The sequence below is a fragment of the Bos javanicus genome, chromosome 18 (assembly GCF_032452875.1).
Source record: "Bos javanicus breed banteng chromosome 18, ARS-OSU_banteng_1.0, whole genome shotgun sequence".
In the NCBI taxonomy this organism is placed as follows: domain Eukaryota; kingdom Metazoa; phylum Chordata; class Mammalia; order Artiodactyla; family Bovidae; genus Bos; species Bos javanicus.
The window spans coordinates 66214249-66227804 of record NC_083885.1 but is presented as its reverse complement, the minus strand read 5'-3'; the positions used below and the strand labels follow the sequence as shown (position 1 = coordinate 66227804).

The following is a 13556-nucleotide window of genomic DNA, read 5'->3' as shown; positions in this document are numbered from 1 at the left end:
AGGCTTCTCCCTCCCGGTTTCAGGCTGCAGTAAGCTCCCCAACCCCCGTCCAGGTGTCCTCCACCTTGCCCAGTAACGATGGTTACTGCAGCACTCAACACCCTCCTGCAACCCCTGCATGTGCCCGAGGCTGCAGGGGGCTCAATTCTTGGGCGCACGTGTTTCCCTGAAATCACCTCCCACAAAATGCTCGTTTTAGAGCAGAATGGAGACCGAAGCGCACCGAGTAACAGCCCCCAAGACGTCCACGTCCTAACCCCTGGAGCCTTGAATGTCACCTCACATGCAAAGGGCTTGTGCAGATGAGAGCAGGAGGGTGGGTGGACGTGGAAGCCGTGCAGTCCTGAGACTAGGACCACCACGGTTACTGGGGACTCTGGACGCAGCCCCGAGGGCCTGACAAGGAGGAGGCAGCGTGGGACCGCACCGTCCACAGCGAGCATTGCAGATGGAGTGAAGAGCCACCAACCAAGGGGTGCAGCGGCCTCTACACGTCAGAAAAACTCTTGCAGTGGATTCTGCTGACACCGTGACTGGGCCCAGGGAGACCCAATCCAGAGTCCCAAGAGGACACACGTGTTGTGTTAAGCTATCGCAGCAGTAGGAAAGTACCACAGGATGCTGGCCGAGACCTGAACGACTGCCCAGGACCCAGATGGGCCGCCGGGGGTGACCCACTGTGCAGGCTGTGGGGACACAGCCCTGAGCCGCCGGCCTACAGGCCTAAGTGACATCTGTTCTCGGAGCCCATCCTTGTCCAGAAATCCTTGGAGAGAAATTCCCTTCACGTCCACTCAGGCGGGGACAACAATGCCAGCAGTTGGGTGTGCGGCCAAGGAGCAGGTGGGCTGGACGCTGGCCCGGCTTGGGGGCCGGCTGCTCGGCAGCTCCAGGGGCTAGGCGGGAGGGCAGTTGCTCTGATCCGATCAGCAGAGACCATACACCAGAATTCTTCTGCAGAAACGTCTCCAGTTTAAAACTGGAATCTGTTAAAACTCTAAAACGCACAGTGGATAAACTTCAACTTTGCAGCTGGCTGCTGACGGAAGCAGGCCGTGCTCTCCTGGGGTTCCTGGCCCGTCCACACTCAAACCTCGGGCCCAGCTTCTGCAGGAGGAGTGGGAGGGGCCTGGTCACCAAGCCAAGTGGTCCCAGAGGTCAGGCGAGCCTGCACTAGGTCACCGGTGGGAGCTTCCAAGTCCCCTGGCTGCACTGGGCTGGCGGAGGCCTGGAGCCCAGGCCTCTCAGAAAGCTGGGGTGGGGGAGGCAGGAGACGGGGAGGACTGACTCCGGGGGGGAGACTGAGGGGGGCCGAGGGATCCCCTGGGACTCTGACCTGCTCCAGGGTCCTGGGCGGCCTCCAGGTCTCCAGGCCTTGCTGGCGCAGGGACGGGAGACCGCCCTTCCCACGCTCAAGGGGCCTCGGGCCGGTGACTCTTGCGGTGGATGACCAGCTGGGACTTCCAGTCGAAGCTGTGGCCGCAGTCAGCACAGAGGTGGCGCCGCTGGCCGGCGTGGCCCTTGCGGTGGATGACCAGCTGCGACTTCCAGCTGAAGCTGTGGCCGCACTCCTCACAGGCGTAGCCGCGCGGGCCCGGGAGCGCGCGTTGGGGCGGGCCGGCCGGTGGCTTCTCCGTGCACGGGCCGCCGGCGTGCGCGCGGCGGTGGATGACGAACACCGACTTCCAGTCGAAGGCGCCGCCGCACTGAGTGCACGTGTAGGGCTTGCTCCTCGGCGGCGGCGGCGGCGGTGGTGGCGGGGCCTCGGGGCCACCGGGCCGGCCCTCGCTCTCATCTCCTGGGGAGTGAAGGAGGCCAGGTCACCTGGGGCCCCAGCACTGTCCAGCCGAGGCCTCCTGGGCACCCCGCCCGCCCCCATTCTCCACCCCCGCCCCTGCCCCACCCGCACCTGCACCCCAACCCCCACCGAGGGACCTTGAGAGGCCACTCACCCGGGCGGAGGCGTGTCCGCCCCTCGGATCCGGCGCTCAGCACCTCCGGCTGAGACTCCGCGCGGGACTCAGGCCGGGGGTGCGGCAACCCTGCTTGAGGTGGGGGCCCATCAGGTGGGGGTTCGCACGAATGAAGGGCCGGGGGCGGGGGGCAGCCCTTGGGAAGCGCTGGGAGGCAAGGTGCGCCCAAGGGCCCGGACAAGGAGAGGGGGCCTCACCCAGGGAAACCACCGTGCCGTACTTCTCCAGCATCGCGTCCCAGTACAGCTCCTTCTGGGATGCTTCCAGGAGCCCCCACTCCTGCAGGGACACAACCCATCACCCACATAACTATCTACCCTGCACCCACCAGGCCGATCCTGGCCAGAGCCCTGCTGGTCCCCTGAGGGGTGGCAGGTTACCAGAGCTCACCTGCTGAGATGGGAACCAGTGAGCACTGAAGATGTAGGCCCGGGAAGGGAGCTGCCTCTTGGCTCACCAGTCACCCTCAGCTGCCCCACCCCTGGTTCTGGCCGCAAAGAAGGAAGCTGAGGACACCTAGATGGCCCTGGGACTGCGTGTGCTGCGTGGAGCAAAAGGCCAGGGAATGGCGAGGACCCCAACCACCTCTCCCCTGCCTCTGGTTTCAAGGGTAATAGAGATCCTCAGGGAAAGTGCCCAGCACCTCAGCAAACTTGCAGGGAGGCTGGGGCGCCAGAGGGCAGGCACAGCCTCGCACCTCCGGGCACAGCTGGGCCGGCTGTGGATGATGCAACCAGGCCTTCAGGCTGCGGCTGGGTCCTCGCAAGCTTCTCAGTGCAGAGAGGGTTAGGAACAGTGTCACTGGGAAAGGACAAGACCCTGCTGCCTGCACTCAGGACCCAAGCCCTCCAGTGACAGGGGCTTCCACGCCCAGTTGGTTGCAGCTGAGGGCTGACTGGCCTTGGATGAAGGCCCCGGGCCATTTCCTGGTAAAAGTGTCTCTATTCTGACCCCAGGTGTGCAAGGGAGGCCAGACTGCTGGGTGGCACTCAGGCTTTCCTGCCACACTGGGGACCCTGTCCCCTCTGCACAAGCCCATGAGGGTTCACCCCGGGTGCCGGCTCAGGACTCCTGCCAATCTCCGTCTCACGTCTGTAAGTGCGAAACCTACCTCTGCCAGTTCCCATCACTCTAACCCAGGTTCCCAGTTCCCTGAGAGTAGAATTCTTTCCAAGCACTGTTCTGTCCCCCAGGCCCTGCCAGGGGTACCCTGACACCAACTCCACTTCAGGGCAGCAAAGAGGACAAGAAGCACTGGCCAAGGAGCCTGGACATCCGGCAGGACAGAGAACAGCCCCTGAGGACACCCTCTTCCTGCAGCAGGGCTGTACTCGCCAACCAGGGGCTGCTCACCTGAAGCCGGGGTGGCTGGAAGGGTGCGGAGGTCGGTTCCTGTTGTTCGACGTGCTCCTTGTGGGACTGGGCTGGAGGTGGGGGGCTGGAGGATGCTAGGAAGCCAGGCAGGCAGGGGTCAGGGACTGTCCCTGCGAGCCAGTGCAGGCAAGGAGCTGGCATTGGTGCTGTAGCCTGGGCCCTCCTCTGGCAACAGGAGGTGTGCTCTTTGTGTGCCAGGCACACGGCAGGTAGGCAGCCAGCCCTTCCCTCCAGCCTCTGGGGGGCCCAGTCCTTGTGGGGCCCGCCTCCCAGCTGGAGACGCCGGACCCACTCCAGGAGCCCCCAGTCTCTGCACAACCTCTCCTGGACTCCCCCACCTTGACTCTCAAGGGGCCCCAGCCCTCGTGCACCCGCACCTCACCTATCTCCTGCATGTAGCCATCAGGCTCCTCCTTCACGCTGCAGCTGAGCTGGGCATTGCCCTCCATCTGGGCATCCTTTGGCCCCTCCCCAGAGGCTGCCCTGAGGGGCTCCACTGTCCCTGAGGGGTGGACACCCCCCACCAACTCCTCTGTCTTCTGCGTGGCTGGGAGCACAGCTTGCTGTAGGACATGTGCTGTAATCTGAGGGGGGAGGGAGGGTCATTGGGGTGCTAGTTTCACTCTGTCCCTCAGAGAAGCCACCACCACCACACTCACCCAGCCCAGCAGCTGCCCAGGGTCACGCTGCAGGTCTTCGACCAGGACAACCGCCTCCTCAGGGCTGCCTGGCTGCTGGCCCCGCACCCAGGCCTGAATCTCAGGGGGCAGCGCCCCCAGGAACTGCTCCAGCACCAGCAGGTCTAGTATCTGCTCCTTGGAGTGCGCCTCGGGCTGTAACCACTGGTGGCACAGAAACTGCAGCCGGGCCAGAGCCACCCGGGGACCAGCCACCTCCTGGTAGCAGAAGCCCCGGAAGCGCTGGCGTGCCGTCTCAGGATTCTCTGGGATGGCCTCCGGGTCCAGAGAAGGCAGATTTGGGGGACCCAGTGGGGATGGCATTGTGCGGGGAATCTTCCTGGAGCCACCTGCAGGAAAGAGGGGTCAGAGTGTCAGCCACAAGGCCACAGCCAAGGTGAGGCAGCTGCGTGCAGACAGCCCCAGCCCAGGGGTGGTGGTGGTGGTGCTGATGTCTGGACAGAGAGGACCCTAGTGTGGGGACGCTCGAGGCTGAACTGGGGAAAGTTTAGTGGAAGGAAAGGTCACGAGAGCTGGAACTAAGAGCAGAAGGAAATCTTGTGAACCACTTGGAGTCGGATGGAGCTTCCAGGGAACAGCTAGATGATGCTGAACCCAAGGCCAGGGGAATTACCCCAGGCTTCCAGGGTCAGGCCGAGGAGCCGAGGGTGGGGGAGCCAGGGTGAGAACAGGCTACCCGTCCCCTCCATCTCTGGGTGACGTTGATTCAAGAGGGGCACCCCGAGGGGCTGGTCTGCGCCACGGGCGAGGCAGGGGCCGACGTGCACCCCGAGACACCGTGCTCGCTGACACTAGACAGCTGTGCGTGACTCACACCGTGTGGACCGTACTTGTGACAGGCGGAAGCCAAGCAAAACAGAGCCTAGGGCTGTATGGGGCGCTCCGCGGACAACCGTGTCCCGGCCCTGAGGGTCCGCAGGGAGACGCGTCCAAATGGGGGGGCCTGTCCGACAGGTTGGACAGGGCCCGACCCCCAGAGCTGGCCTTCCACAGACGGAGGGGAGACGGGGGTCCTCCGCGAGGAAGGGACGGCGCCCCAGACGGAGGAGGGGCCAGACGAAGGCTCGGGGGCGGGGCGCTCCGCACGCGTCGGGTGGCAGCGGGAGGGCCCACGCGCATAGGGCGGCGGCGGGAGGGGCTCGTGCGCCGCGCCGGCCGGCGCTCACTCCGCCACCCCGAGCCACTGCGGTGAGCGGCCCCGCCCCCTTCCGCGGGCCACCCCCCCCATGGGCCCGCCCCTCGCGCGTTGCCCCGGCGACGCGGCCCTGACCCATCACGCGTCTGCTTTGAAGCCCCGTCCCTTCCGCAGCCCTCGTCGGCCTGCCCTTCGCGCGTTGCCTCGGCGACGCCGCCCTGGCGAATCACACGTCTGCTCCGAGACCCCGCCCCCCTCCCGTCGGACTACGTTTCCCATGAGCCTCAGCACGCGAGCACAGGAGCGGCCTCAGAGCAGGTGCTCTTTCTCGGAGGCCTCGCATGACTGAGGGGCGCCCCGTTCCTCCGAGCGGCATCTGCGGCGCCGCGGGCTTCGGGGGTCTCCCGCCCCGTCCCGGCAGCCGCCCTCCCTTTGCACCCGCCCCCGAAGACTCACCAACTGCAGAGATGGACGAGACCTCCGGACGTTGTGCATGCGCACAGCAGGCCGGCACCTATTGGCCGAGAGGTGAGGCGGGGCGGGGCGTGACCTCTCGGCCAATCAGGCTAGCGCTCCGCCCTGGTGCTCTCCCTGCAGCCTCCTTCTGGGCGCCGGCGGTCGCCGTGGTTACCGCGGGAGCACAGCGGCCCGCCTCCCGCTATTTCCAAGGCGACCGCCGGAGCGTGGCCCTGCCCTCCCAGGCGGCCGGAAGTTTCCCAGAGACTCTCCTCTCGGGGTCCCAGGAGGAAGCAGGGACCTGCCGGGAAGGCTGGCCTAACCCATGAGCGTTCTCCGCCTTCCCCAGGAATTTCTCCAGCGAGGGTGGCGCTGGGGTCCGTCATTCGACTACCACTGAGCGCCCTGCGGGTGTGCAGGGACAGCAGGCACTCATCTACTGATGAGGAAACTGTCCCGTAATCTATATCCTCAGACTCGCAGACGTGCCTTCAGCTAGATGAGTCCTGCAAAAAAAGGTCTCTTCCACCATCTACCATGTGGGGAGAGCTGGAGCTCTAACAGCCTATTCAGGAGATTTCCCTCAGTCATGTTTATTTTGGGTCTACCCTTCCAGAGGGCTGCTGGTTTTCAAGCCTTCTGGATTTCTACAGCGTGAGCCTGGTTGGACCACCCTGCACGTCCACCAGCGCCAACTCAGTATTTGGCTTTTCCCTAAATCGGTACTAGCTCCTCGATTTCCACCCACTTCTAGCTTCCGTATGCCATTGCCTCCTCTTTCACGATCCTACTTGTGGTTTTGTGTTTTATTTACTTATTGGCCACACCACGCAGAATGTGGGATCCTAGTTCCCCAATTAGGGATCGAACCCTGGGCCCCCAGCAATGGAAGCTTGGAGTCCTAACCACCGGACTGCCAGGGAATTCCCAAGGGTTAGTGTTTCAAACGCTCCCTGTGGTTTCAGTGGGTTTCTGGACCAAGTAAGATGCATGTGTTCAGTCCTTCATCTTGACCTAGAAAACCCACAAAAACTTAGTCATAACACATTTGGGGTTAAGCAGAGGGGTCAGCCTGGCAGGACACAGCCCAACATGACCACAAAAGTTTGGAGGACAACTCTGGGGCCAAGACATGGGGGCAGGGGGATACTTATGGTTGCTGTTCCTACCCCTTGGTACTGGGAGGGTGGACTTGAGGAGGGTGGAGGAACTGGGGTAGTAGGAGCCAACCACATGGCAAGAAAAGCTCAGTGAAGCAGGAAGGAGGCTGGACAGGGCACCAGGCCTAGCCTGAGGGGTCAGTAGGGCTCAGGGTGGAAACCAGGTTCCAGGAGCTTCTTCTGAGATGCCACAAAGGTTGCATGTGACTGATTCTCTGGGAACCTATTTGATATGCAACAGGCTCCTTTGCTCTTGAGTCCCACGGGCTCCTACCACAGCGCTCTGTAAGCTGTGGGGTTTGCCTGCATCTCACAGCCACACCAACAGACCCTGATATAACCTGCTCAATGCTCCCTCATGGAGGCCTGCCTAGGGGAAGACAAGACAGAGTCAGGCCAAGGCAAGGACCAGGGCAGAGAGGTTGGGCCCAAGACGGCTGGACACTGGCTCAGAGGACCTGCCTCTGAGGAGTCTTGGGGAGCCTGACCCTGTGTGACCCCTCTCCCTACCCCCAAGTCTCCTTTCCTTCAAAGACTTGTGAGGTTTCAGGGGCGGCAGCCTGCCGGCAGGTTTAAACCTAAAAATGTGAGGTCTTGAGGTGATGGAGCTGGAGCGCTCACTGGGCTGGGGTCAACCTTCTGGGTCACCACACGTGGCCACAGCCTCAGATTCCAGGGTCTGGACCCACAAGGGCTCATCTCCCAGCACAGCTGCAGCGTGGGGCAGCCCCACCCCATCCGGGTCCCCGACTGCTCAGGGGACAGACAGGCTGCACCTCTACCCTGCAGCCCCTCACAGGGACCAGGCCTGAAGCCAGGGCCCTGCAGCTGTGTGACAACACGTGTGCATCACGCTGAGATGAAACCCGCTTCAGGCCAGCTATGTTCATGTTTCTAAAAAGAAACCTTTATTAGGGAGTCTCTCTGGACTCTGTCTTATCAAAACCTTCTGAACCACGACCTGGAGGCTGAGGCCTCGGACCTGCACAGTGCCGTGCAGAGTTTAAAACGTACCTCCAAGCCGCAATTTCTAGTCTTTTCCCCTCCAATAAATGCACCGTTAACTTCCCTGGAGGTGAGACCCCGGGTGGAGATGCCCCAGGTGGAAGGCCACAAGAAGCCAACCGGGCCCCCAGCCCATTTGTCTGCCTCAGTGCCCCTACCGGGTGGGCTGTGGCACCCTGGGCAGGGGTCTCAGAAGAGCGCCACACACAGCTTCAGGTGGTGTCAAGTCCTCCACCCCATGAGGGGAGCACAGGCAGGCACACGGACACTGGATCCCACAGAAGCAAGTGGCCAATCCGCCTCCTCTGAACCTGTTGCTGTGGTCACCTTCCGTCAGGGCAGTGGGGCTGGAGAGGCTCGGATGGCGCTGACTTTAGGGAGGGCAGGACACAGGAGCTAAGCCGGGACCACAATCTGAGTGAACAAGCATAGCCAGGGAACCTGCACTCTGCACCTTGCCCCCCAGCTCCCTGAGGACTCCCCTCCTCCTGAGGGTCGGCCTCGTGCAGGGAGCCAGGCAGGCTTCACCTTCTGAGCTGGCAGGCTAAGTGTGGGGTGAAGGGGCGAGCTCTCTGCGCCTCAGCCTCCTCTGGGGAGTGGAGACCCCAGCCACACCAGCCCCTCAGCGCTGTCAGGAGAAGCCGCCGCAGGCAGAGGCGGAGCTGGCGGGAGCCTGCGGGGATTGCAGATTGCCGTCTGCAGCCTCAATGTTTTCTCTTCCCCGGAGGTGGGAGCTGAGGCTCAGAGCCCAGCCACTGGTTCTAAAGCCAACAGCCACCTCCCACAAGGCCTCCTGTCCACGGGCCCGCTCCCAGGAAGCCTGAGCTGAACTGAGGCCTGGGGTGGGGGATCTCCCGGCAGCGGGGGTGCAGCGGTTCTCTACGAAGCCTCGTTTGGGTGGAAACCTCGGAAATGTCTCCGGACCACCTCCACGCCCTCCAGCACCTCCCGTTCTGGTGGTACCACAGGGAAGACACGCGTGAACCGGCAGCACCCTGCCGGCCTCCCCCGTCCTTTCTGCAGCCAGACCGCTTGAGGCTGGAGGGGTGAGCTGTGGCCGACAAGCGGCAGATCTCGTCACCAGGTGCAGGAGGAACCCCAGTGCCCGCGCCGAGCTCCTCCAGAGTGGAGGCCTCTGCGGAGGAGGGGGCTTGTGTGCGCGGAAGGGCCCAACCACCCGCCGGGGAAGGTCGGGCCGCACCCTCAGGCCTCAGTGGTTCTCAGGATGGTGGCTGGCCCCGAGGTGGCGGGGAGCCCGGCTTCCCGCCCCAGCGCGCCCTCGGGCGATGCCCCCGAAGGCGGCCTGGACGGGGGGCGCGGGCCAGCCCGGGGCCGCCGTGCCGGCTTCTCGCCGGTGTGGAGCCTCTGGTGGTGGAAGAGGGCCGGGCGCTCGCGGAAGGCGCGTCCGCAGTGCGCACACACGAACGGCTTCTCGCCCGTGTGGATGCGCCGGTGGCTGAGCAGAACGGCGCCCTTGGCGAAGGCCTTGCCGCAGTCCGCGCAGCGGAAGGGCCGCTCGCCCGTGTGCAGCAGCCGGTGCTGCCGCAGGTTGGAGCTGTGGCTGAAGGCGCGGCCGCACTGCGCGCAGGCGAAGGGTTTCTCGCCCGTGTGCACGCGCCGGTGCTTGAAGAGCGACGAGCCCTGGCTGAAGGCAGCCCCACAGAGCGCGCAGGCGAAGGGCTTCTCGCCCGTGTGCGTGCGCTCGTGCTGGATGAGGTGCGAGTTGCGGCAGAAGCTGCGGCCACAGCGCGCGCACGCGTAGGGCCGGCCGCCCGCATGGATCTTGCGGTGCTGGCTGAGGTTGGAGCGGTGGCTGAAGGCCTTGCCGCACTCGGCGCATCGGAAGGCCTTCTCGGCCGTGTGGATGCGCTGGTGCCGCACCAGCGACGAGCTGTGCCGGAAGGCCTGCCCGCAAGCCAGGCAGCTGTAGGGGGTCTCCCCGCTGTGGATGCGCTGGTGCTGCGTCAGGTGCGACGTCTGGCTGAAGGCTTTGCCGCACTGCGTGCACTCGTACGGCCGCTCCCCGGTGTGTGTGCGCAGGTGCTTGAGCAGGTCGGAGCTCTTCACGAACACCTTGCTGCACGCCCTGCACTCGAAGGGCTTCTCCCCAGAGAGGAGGCCAGGCCCGGGCTGCAGTGCCTCACTCAGCTCGGCCCAGCCGGGAGGCTCGCGCCAGGCCGGGCCCATCCCTCGCGCTCCTGGAGCCCCGGGAGCACTCGAGAAGGCTCCCCCGGGGGCCTCGCGTGCCCAGGGCTTCCGCCGCTCTGACACCCGGGGTGGCTGGCTGGGCGTGGGATGCTCTGCGAGGGCCTTGTCCCCAGGTGGCGGCCGCAGAGAAGAGGTCAGCCGGAGGCTCACGCTGGCGTCGCCCCTGCCCGGCCCCAGCCGGAGCCTCTCCCAGTAGATCACGGACACCCCGGTGGGTCTCCTCTCCCGGGAAGGGGAGATGCTGCGCCGACCCTCCGGGATCTTCCCGCGCTCACAGGCACCCGCGGTGGGGAGGACCCTGGCAGGCGCCAGAGGGGAGCCATCCCCGAAGGCCCCTGGGAATGGGGCTTCTCCAGAAACACAACCGTCCTCCACCAGAGGAGGGGAGCCTGCAGGCACAGAAACGGTGGACAACTGGGTCATCCTGGGCGGGCCGTGGGGGTGGGCGAGGGGACCCCAGACCCAGCGTGGATGAGGGGGACAGGGGCCTGACTACCTTCAGGTGCAGAGCTGACCCCGGGGTTCTCCTCTCTGCTCCTCACTCACCAACTCTGGTACTGACCGCCTGGGCCCTAGCACCTACTGACTGCCTCTCCCCTGTAGGACCCCACCAAGGCAAGACCACAAGTGATCTGGGCAAGACTGTGTCCCCAGAGCCTGGAATGGAGCTGGCCACCCCAAGTGCTCAAGAAACCATGCACCCATAAATAAATGGCCTCACGGATGAGGTGGCGAGGGAAGACTGGAAGGGTCTGAGGCCACACACACTGGCCGAGGGTGGAACTCTGGGCAGGTCTCCCCATGGCCTGGAGGCGGCCCCGAAGCCACCTTCAAAGGGTGGCCAAAGTCAGAGCCTCTAGAAGAGGCTGAAAGTGAACAGTCAGGAGGGTGGGAAGCCAGAAAGGACCACGTCCGGGAAGGGAGGCGTACGAAGCCAGCTCAAAGACTGGCCTCCAGCTCACACCCCGAGCCCCACTCACCGTGGTGGGGCCTCCTCTGGGCATCCCAGGCCAAGGTCACGTCCGCCCCACTGAGAACCCAGGGCTCGTTGCCGCGCTCCAGCTGCGTGACCACACGGGGCCGGGACACAGACAGGCCTGCAGGAGAAGACGGGCGAGTGAGGGGCAGACGGAGGGGCTGGGGCTTCATGGGACGCAGACAGCACCGTCTGTGAGGATGAGGAGGCCAAGGGCATACCCCAGGGCAGGGTCACACCTCCTCCCACGACTGAGGAAAACCGTGCTGGCAGCACCAGCAGGGGACTGAGTGCTGAGACACCACAGCTAACACGGATGCTTGGCCAGTGGGCACGTGGCTGCCAGGCGATGAGAGGTTAGTGCTGGCAGCCCAGCCTGGCTTCGCGTGGGGACCCAGCACTTACCCAGCGAGGCCAGGAGGGCGAAGTTCTCCAGCATCACCCGGCGGTACAGAGCCCTCTGCGCTGTATCCAGGAGCCCCCACTCCTCCTGGGAGAAGTGCACGGCCACATCCTCAAAGGCCATTAGGCCCTGCCAGAGTCGGAAGGTGGACACAATGAAGCTACGGCTGTGTGACCCAAGACCCAGCTCTCTGCCCCAAAAGCTACCTCTGCGCACGTCTCTCAGCTGCTACCCGCCCCCCCAACAAGTCTCTGCAGGTGGAACGCCCCTGACCTGGTTGAGCCCCTCCGCCTTCCTTATCTAGGCCGTAGATGCCTCTTTAACCCCGCCTGACCATCTACATGAGGAAGCCCCAAGGGAAGCCCCTGGTGCCCACCCATTCTCCAGCCTTTGCAAATGCTGACCCACCCAAAGGTGCCCTCACTGCTCCTGCACAAGTAACAGCAAGTGACGGCAGCAGAGCCCCCAGGACACGCCCATCCCTGCAGGGACGCCCTCTCCTGCTGAACTCGCCCAACATTTCGAGGCTGCTCTTTGAACCAGAGGGCTGGCTGATCCCCTGCAGTCGCCACAGGCAAGATCTCAAGGACCTGGCGGGCACACAGAAGCCACTTCCCTCCTCCAACAGTCAGACCTCCTCTATTTCCTCCTCATTCGGCTGCCGCCTCCTTTCCCTCAGCCACCTGCCAGACTTCCCCCAAGAGCCCCAGGACTGCCAGCCATTTCCATCTCCCTAGAACCCTAAGTATCTATGCATGTCCCTGGCTGACTCCATGAGATCCCCTCCTCCTACGTTTGATTCCCAGGCTCAGCCTCACTCAGAACACCAGGACACTGTCGTTGGACAGCTACAATTCCAGGTCCATGTGACACCTCCACTCTAAGATACCATAGACTCTTACCAATTTCCCCTTAAACCTACTTTCCCTTCAAATGCCTAATTTTGTCTACAGCACCTTCTTCCCCCTCCCCCACTCTGTCCCACTGAGTGATAGTTGTCACTGACACAGTCCCAGGGCAAGGATGTAATCAAGGGTTTTCGATTTCAGGCCAAGCTCCCAAATCCTGGCCCCACACCTGCATCCTGTTGGGTGCTCCGCGGAAAACCTTAGAATGGTCCTTCCATTGGGCACTCACGCACATCCCACTTGCTACACCAGCGTATCTACACAGAATTCTCTTCTCCACTGCCCGGACTCTGGCCGCAGCCTGCTCCCTGCACAGCGCCACCCCCTCTGCTGCCCTCCATCCAGAAAACGATAGGATACGTAAAACCTCGTGACTTAAAGCATGTCCAGTCTCCAGTGCCCTGGGATAGTCTTAATTCCTAGGCCTGTCCTTTAGGACATACCCTCTCCTGGTCCCGCAGTTTCGGTTTCGGAAGCGCCTACACTCAGGCTTCCCTCCCAGCTTTTGTACACGGGGCAACGTCCCCTGGGAAGTTCTACTCACACCTCACCCCCTTAGCTGCAAGAAGTGGGGATCCCACGAGTGCACGCCCAACCGGCCGGAACACCAGGGCCTAGGACGAAGCGCGAGGGGAAGACATCAGGTGAACTGCCTCCCCGGCTTGGGGCTCTGGTCCCTGGAAGAGGCAAAGTGGGGTGGGGCGCCCGGGCTCTAGCTACTCACCTGTTCCTGGTCGGGCTGCGCCGCCGCCGCCGCCATTGGAACCTGCAGAAAGGGCGGGCGCCCAGACGCGGGCCTCACTCTCCCCGTCCGTCAAGGGCGCCGCGTCGGGGCTGCGTGGAAACCAGAGAGCGCGCGGCTCGGCGGCAGCCCAAGCGGCACCCGGGGAAACTGAGACCGGCTATGAGTCGTGGGCCTCCTGGCTCCGCCGCCCGCGCCTCGAGTCTCCTCCCGCGCGTCCTCGCTGCCCGCGCCTCGGGTCACAAGACCCTCCAGCCAAGCCGGCCGCGACCCTGCCCTCTCCGTCCGTCACCGGCGTGGCCCGACACCGGTAGCCAAGTGACAGTCCCAGGCGCCGGAAGTCCAATCTCGTGAGCTCTCATTGGCCCGTGGCGCGTTGCGGACGCACGCGCAGAGACTTCGGGGAGGCGTGGCTTCTGCCTGCCTGCAGGCAGGGCGGACGGGGGTGGCGGGGGCCCTCCTGTCTCCACGGCAACGGCAAAGCGTCACCGCGAGGGACGCTGGGAAGTGGAGTAGCC

At 64.0% G+C, this 13556-nt stretch overlaps 2 protein-coding genes across 9 annotated transcripts; both read right to left on the bottom strand.

The window, feature by feature from the left end:
* Positions 1–524: 524 nt before the first annotated feature.
* ZNF446 (zinc finger protein 446) lies at positions 525–7593 on the bottom strand. 5 transcript variants are annotated; one of them, XR_009730647.1, is made up of 8 exons: positions 4876–5264; positions 4007–4374; positions 3730–3931; positions 3327–3421; positions 2171–2252; positions 1953–2045; positions 1337–1798; positions 525–1107 (listed from the first exon to the last, which is right to left on the bottom strand). XR_009730647.1 is itself a non-coding variant. In XM_061386597.1 (7 exons), exons 2-7 carry the CDS (start codon positions 4346–4348, stop codon positions 1413–1415), a joined length of 1200 nt encoding a protein of 399 aa, XP_061242581.1. In that variant the 5' UTR covers positions 4349–4374; positions 5637–7593; the 3' UTR covers positions 1297–1412. The 5 variants fall into 5 exon arrangements, 4 of the variants coding, with proteins under 4 accessions (XP_061242581.1, XP_061242580.1, XP_061242578.1 ...); XM_061386597.1 differs by lacking the exons at positions 525–1107; positions 4876–5264 and adding an exon at positions 5637–7593 and having other exon boundaries at positions 1297–1798; XM_061386596.1 differs by lacking the exons at positions 525–1107; positions 4876–5264 and adding an exon at positions 5316–5630 and having other exon boundaries at positions 1297–1798.
* An 84-nt stretch (positions 7594–7677) lies between these two features.
* On the bottom strand, positions 7678–13454 carry ZNF324 (zinc finger protein 324). 4 transcript variants are annotated; one of them, XM_061386575.1, is made up of 5 exons: positions 13021–13454; positions 12848–12910; positions 11391–11517; positions 10990–11106; positions 7678–10398 (listed from the first exon to the last, which is right to left on the bottom strand). In XM_061386575.1, the coding sequence occupies exons 1-5, from the start codon at positions 13054–13056 to the stop codon at positions 9005–9007; spliced, it is 1737 nt and encodes a 578-aa protein (XP_061242559.1). In that variant the 5' UTR covers positions 13057–13454; the 3' UTR covers positions 7678–9004. The 4 variants fall into 4 exon arrangements, with proteins under 4 accessions (XP_061242559.1, XP_061242562.1, XP_061242560.1 ...); XM_061386578.1 differs by having other exon boundaries at positions 12841–12910; positions 13021–13056; XM_061386576.1 differs by lacking the exon at positions 12848–12910 and having other exon boundaries at positions 13021–13451.
* Between the last annotated feature and the right edge of the window lie 102 nt (positions 13455–13556).

Bases quoted from the DNA above. Each gene is read 5' to 3' on its own strand.
- ZNF446 (XM_061386594.1), bottom strand. From the start codon at position 5,164: ATGCGCGTGGGCCCTCCCGCTGCCACCCGACGCGTGCGGAGCGCCCCG. The intron at 3,422-3,729 runs GTGAGGTGCGGG...CTGGCTTCCTAG, and splicing joins TGGCTACATGCAGGAGATAG to CATCCTCCAGCCCCCCACCT. The intron at 2,253-3,326 runs GTGAGCAGCCCC...GTGTCCCTGCAG, and splicing joins TCCAGCCACCCCGGCTTCAG to GAGTGGGGGCTCCTGGAAGC.
- ZNF324 (XM_061386575.1), bottom strand. From the start codon at position 13,056: ATGGCGGCGGCGGCGGCGCAGCCCGACCAGGAACAG. The intron at 11,518-12,847 runs GTGAGGTGTGAG...CGACTCTGGCAG, and splicing joins CACTTCTTGCAGCTAAGGGG to GGCCTAATGGCCTTTGAGGA. The intron at 10,399-10,989 runs GTGAGTGGGGCT...CTGTGCCTGCAG, and splicing joins CCAGAGGAGGCCCCACCACG to GCTCCCCTCCTCTGGTGGAG.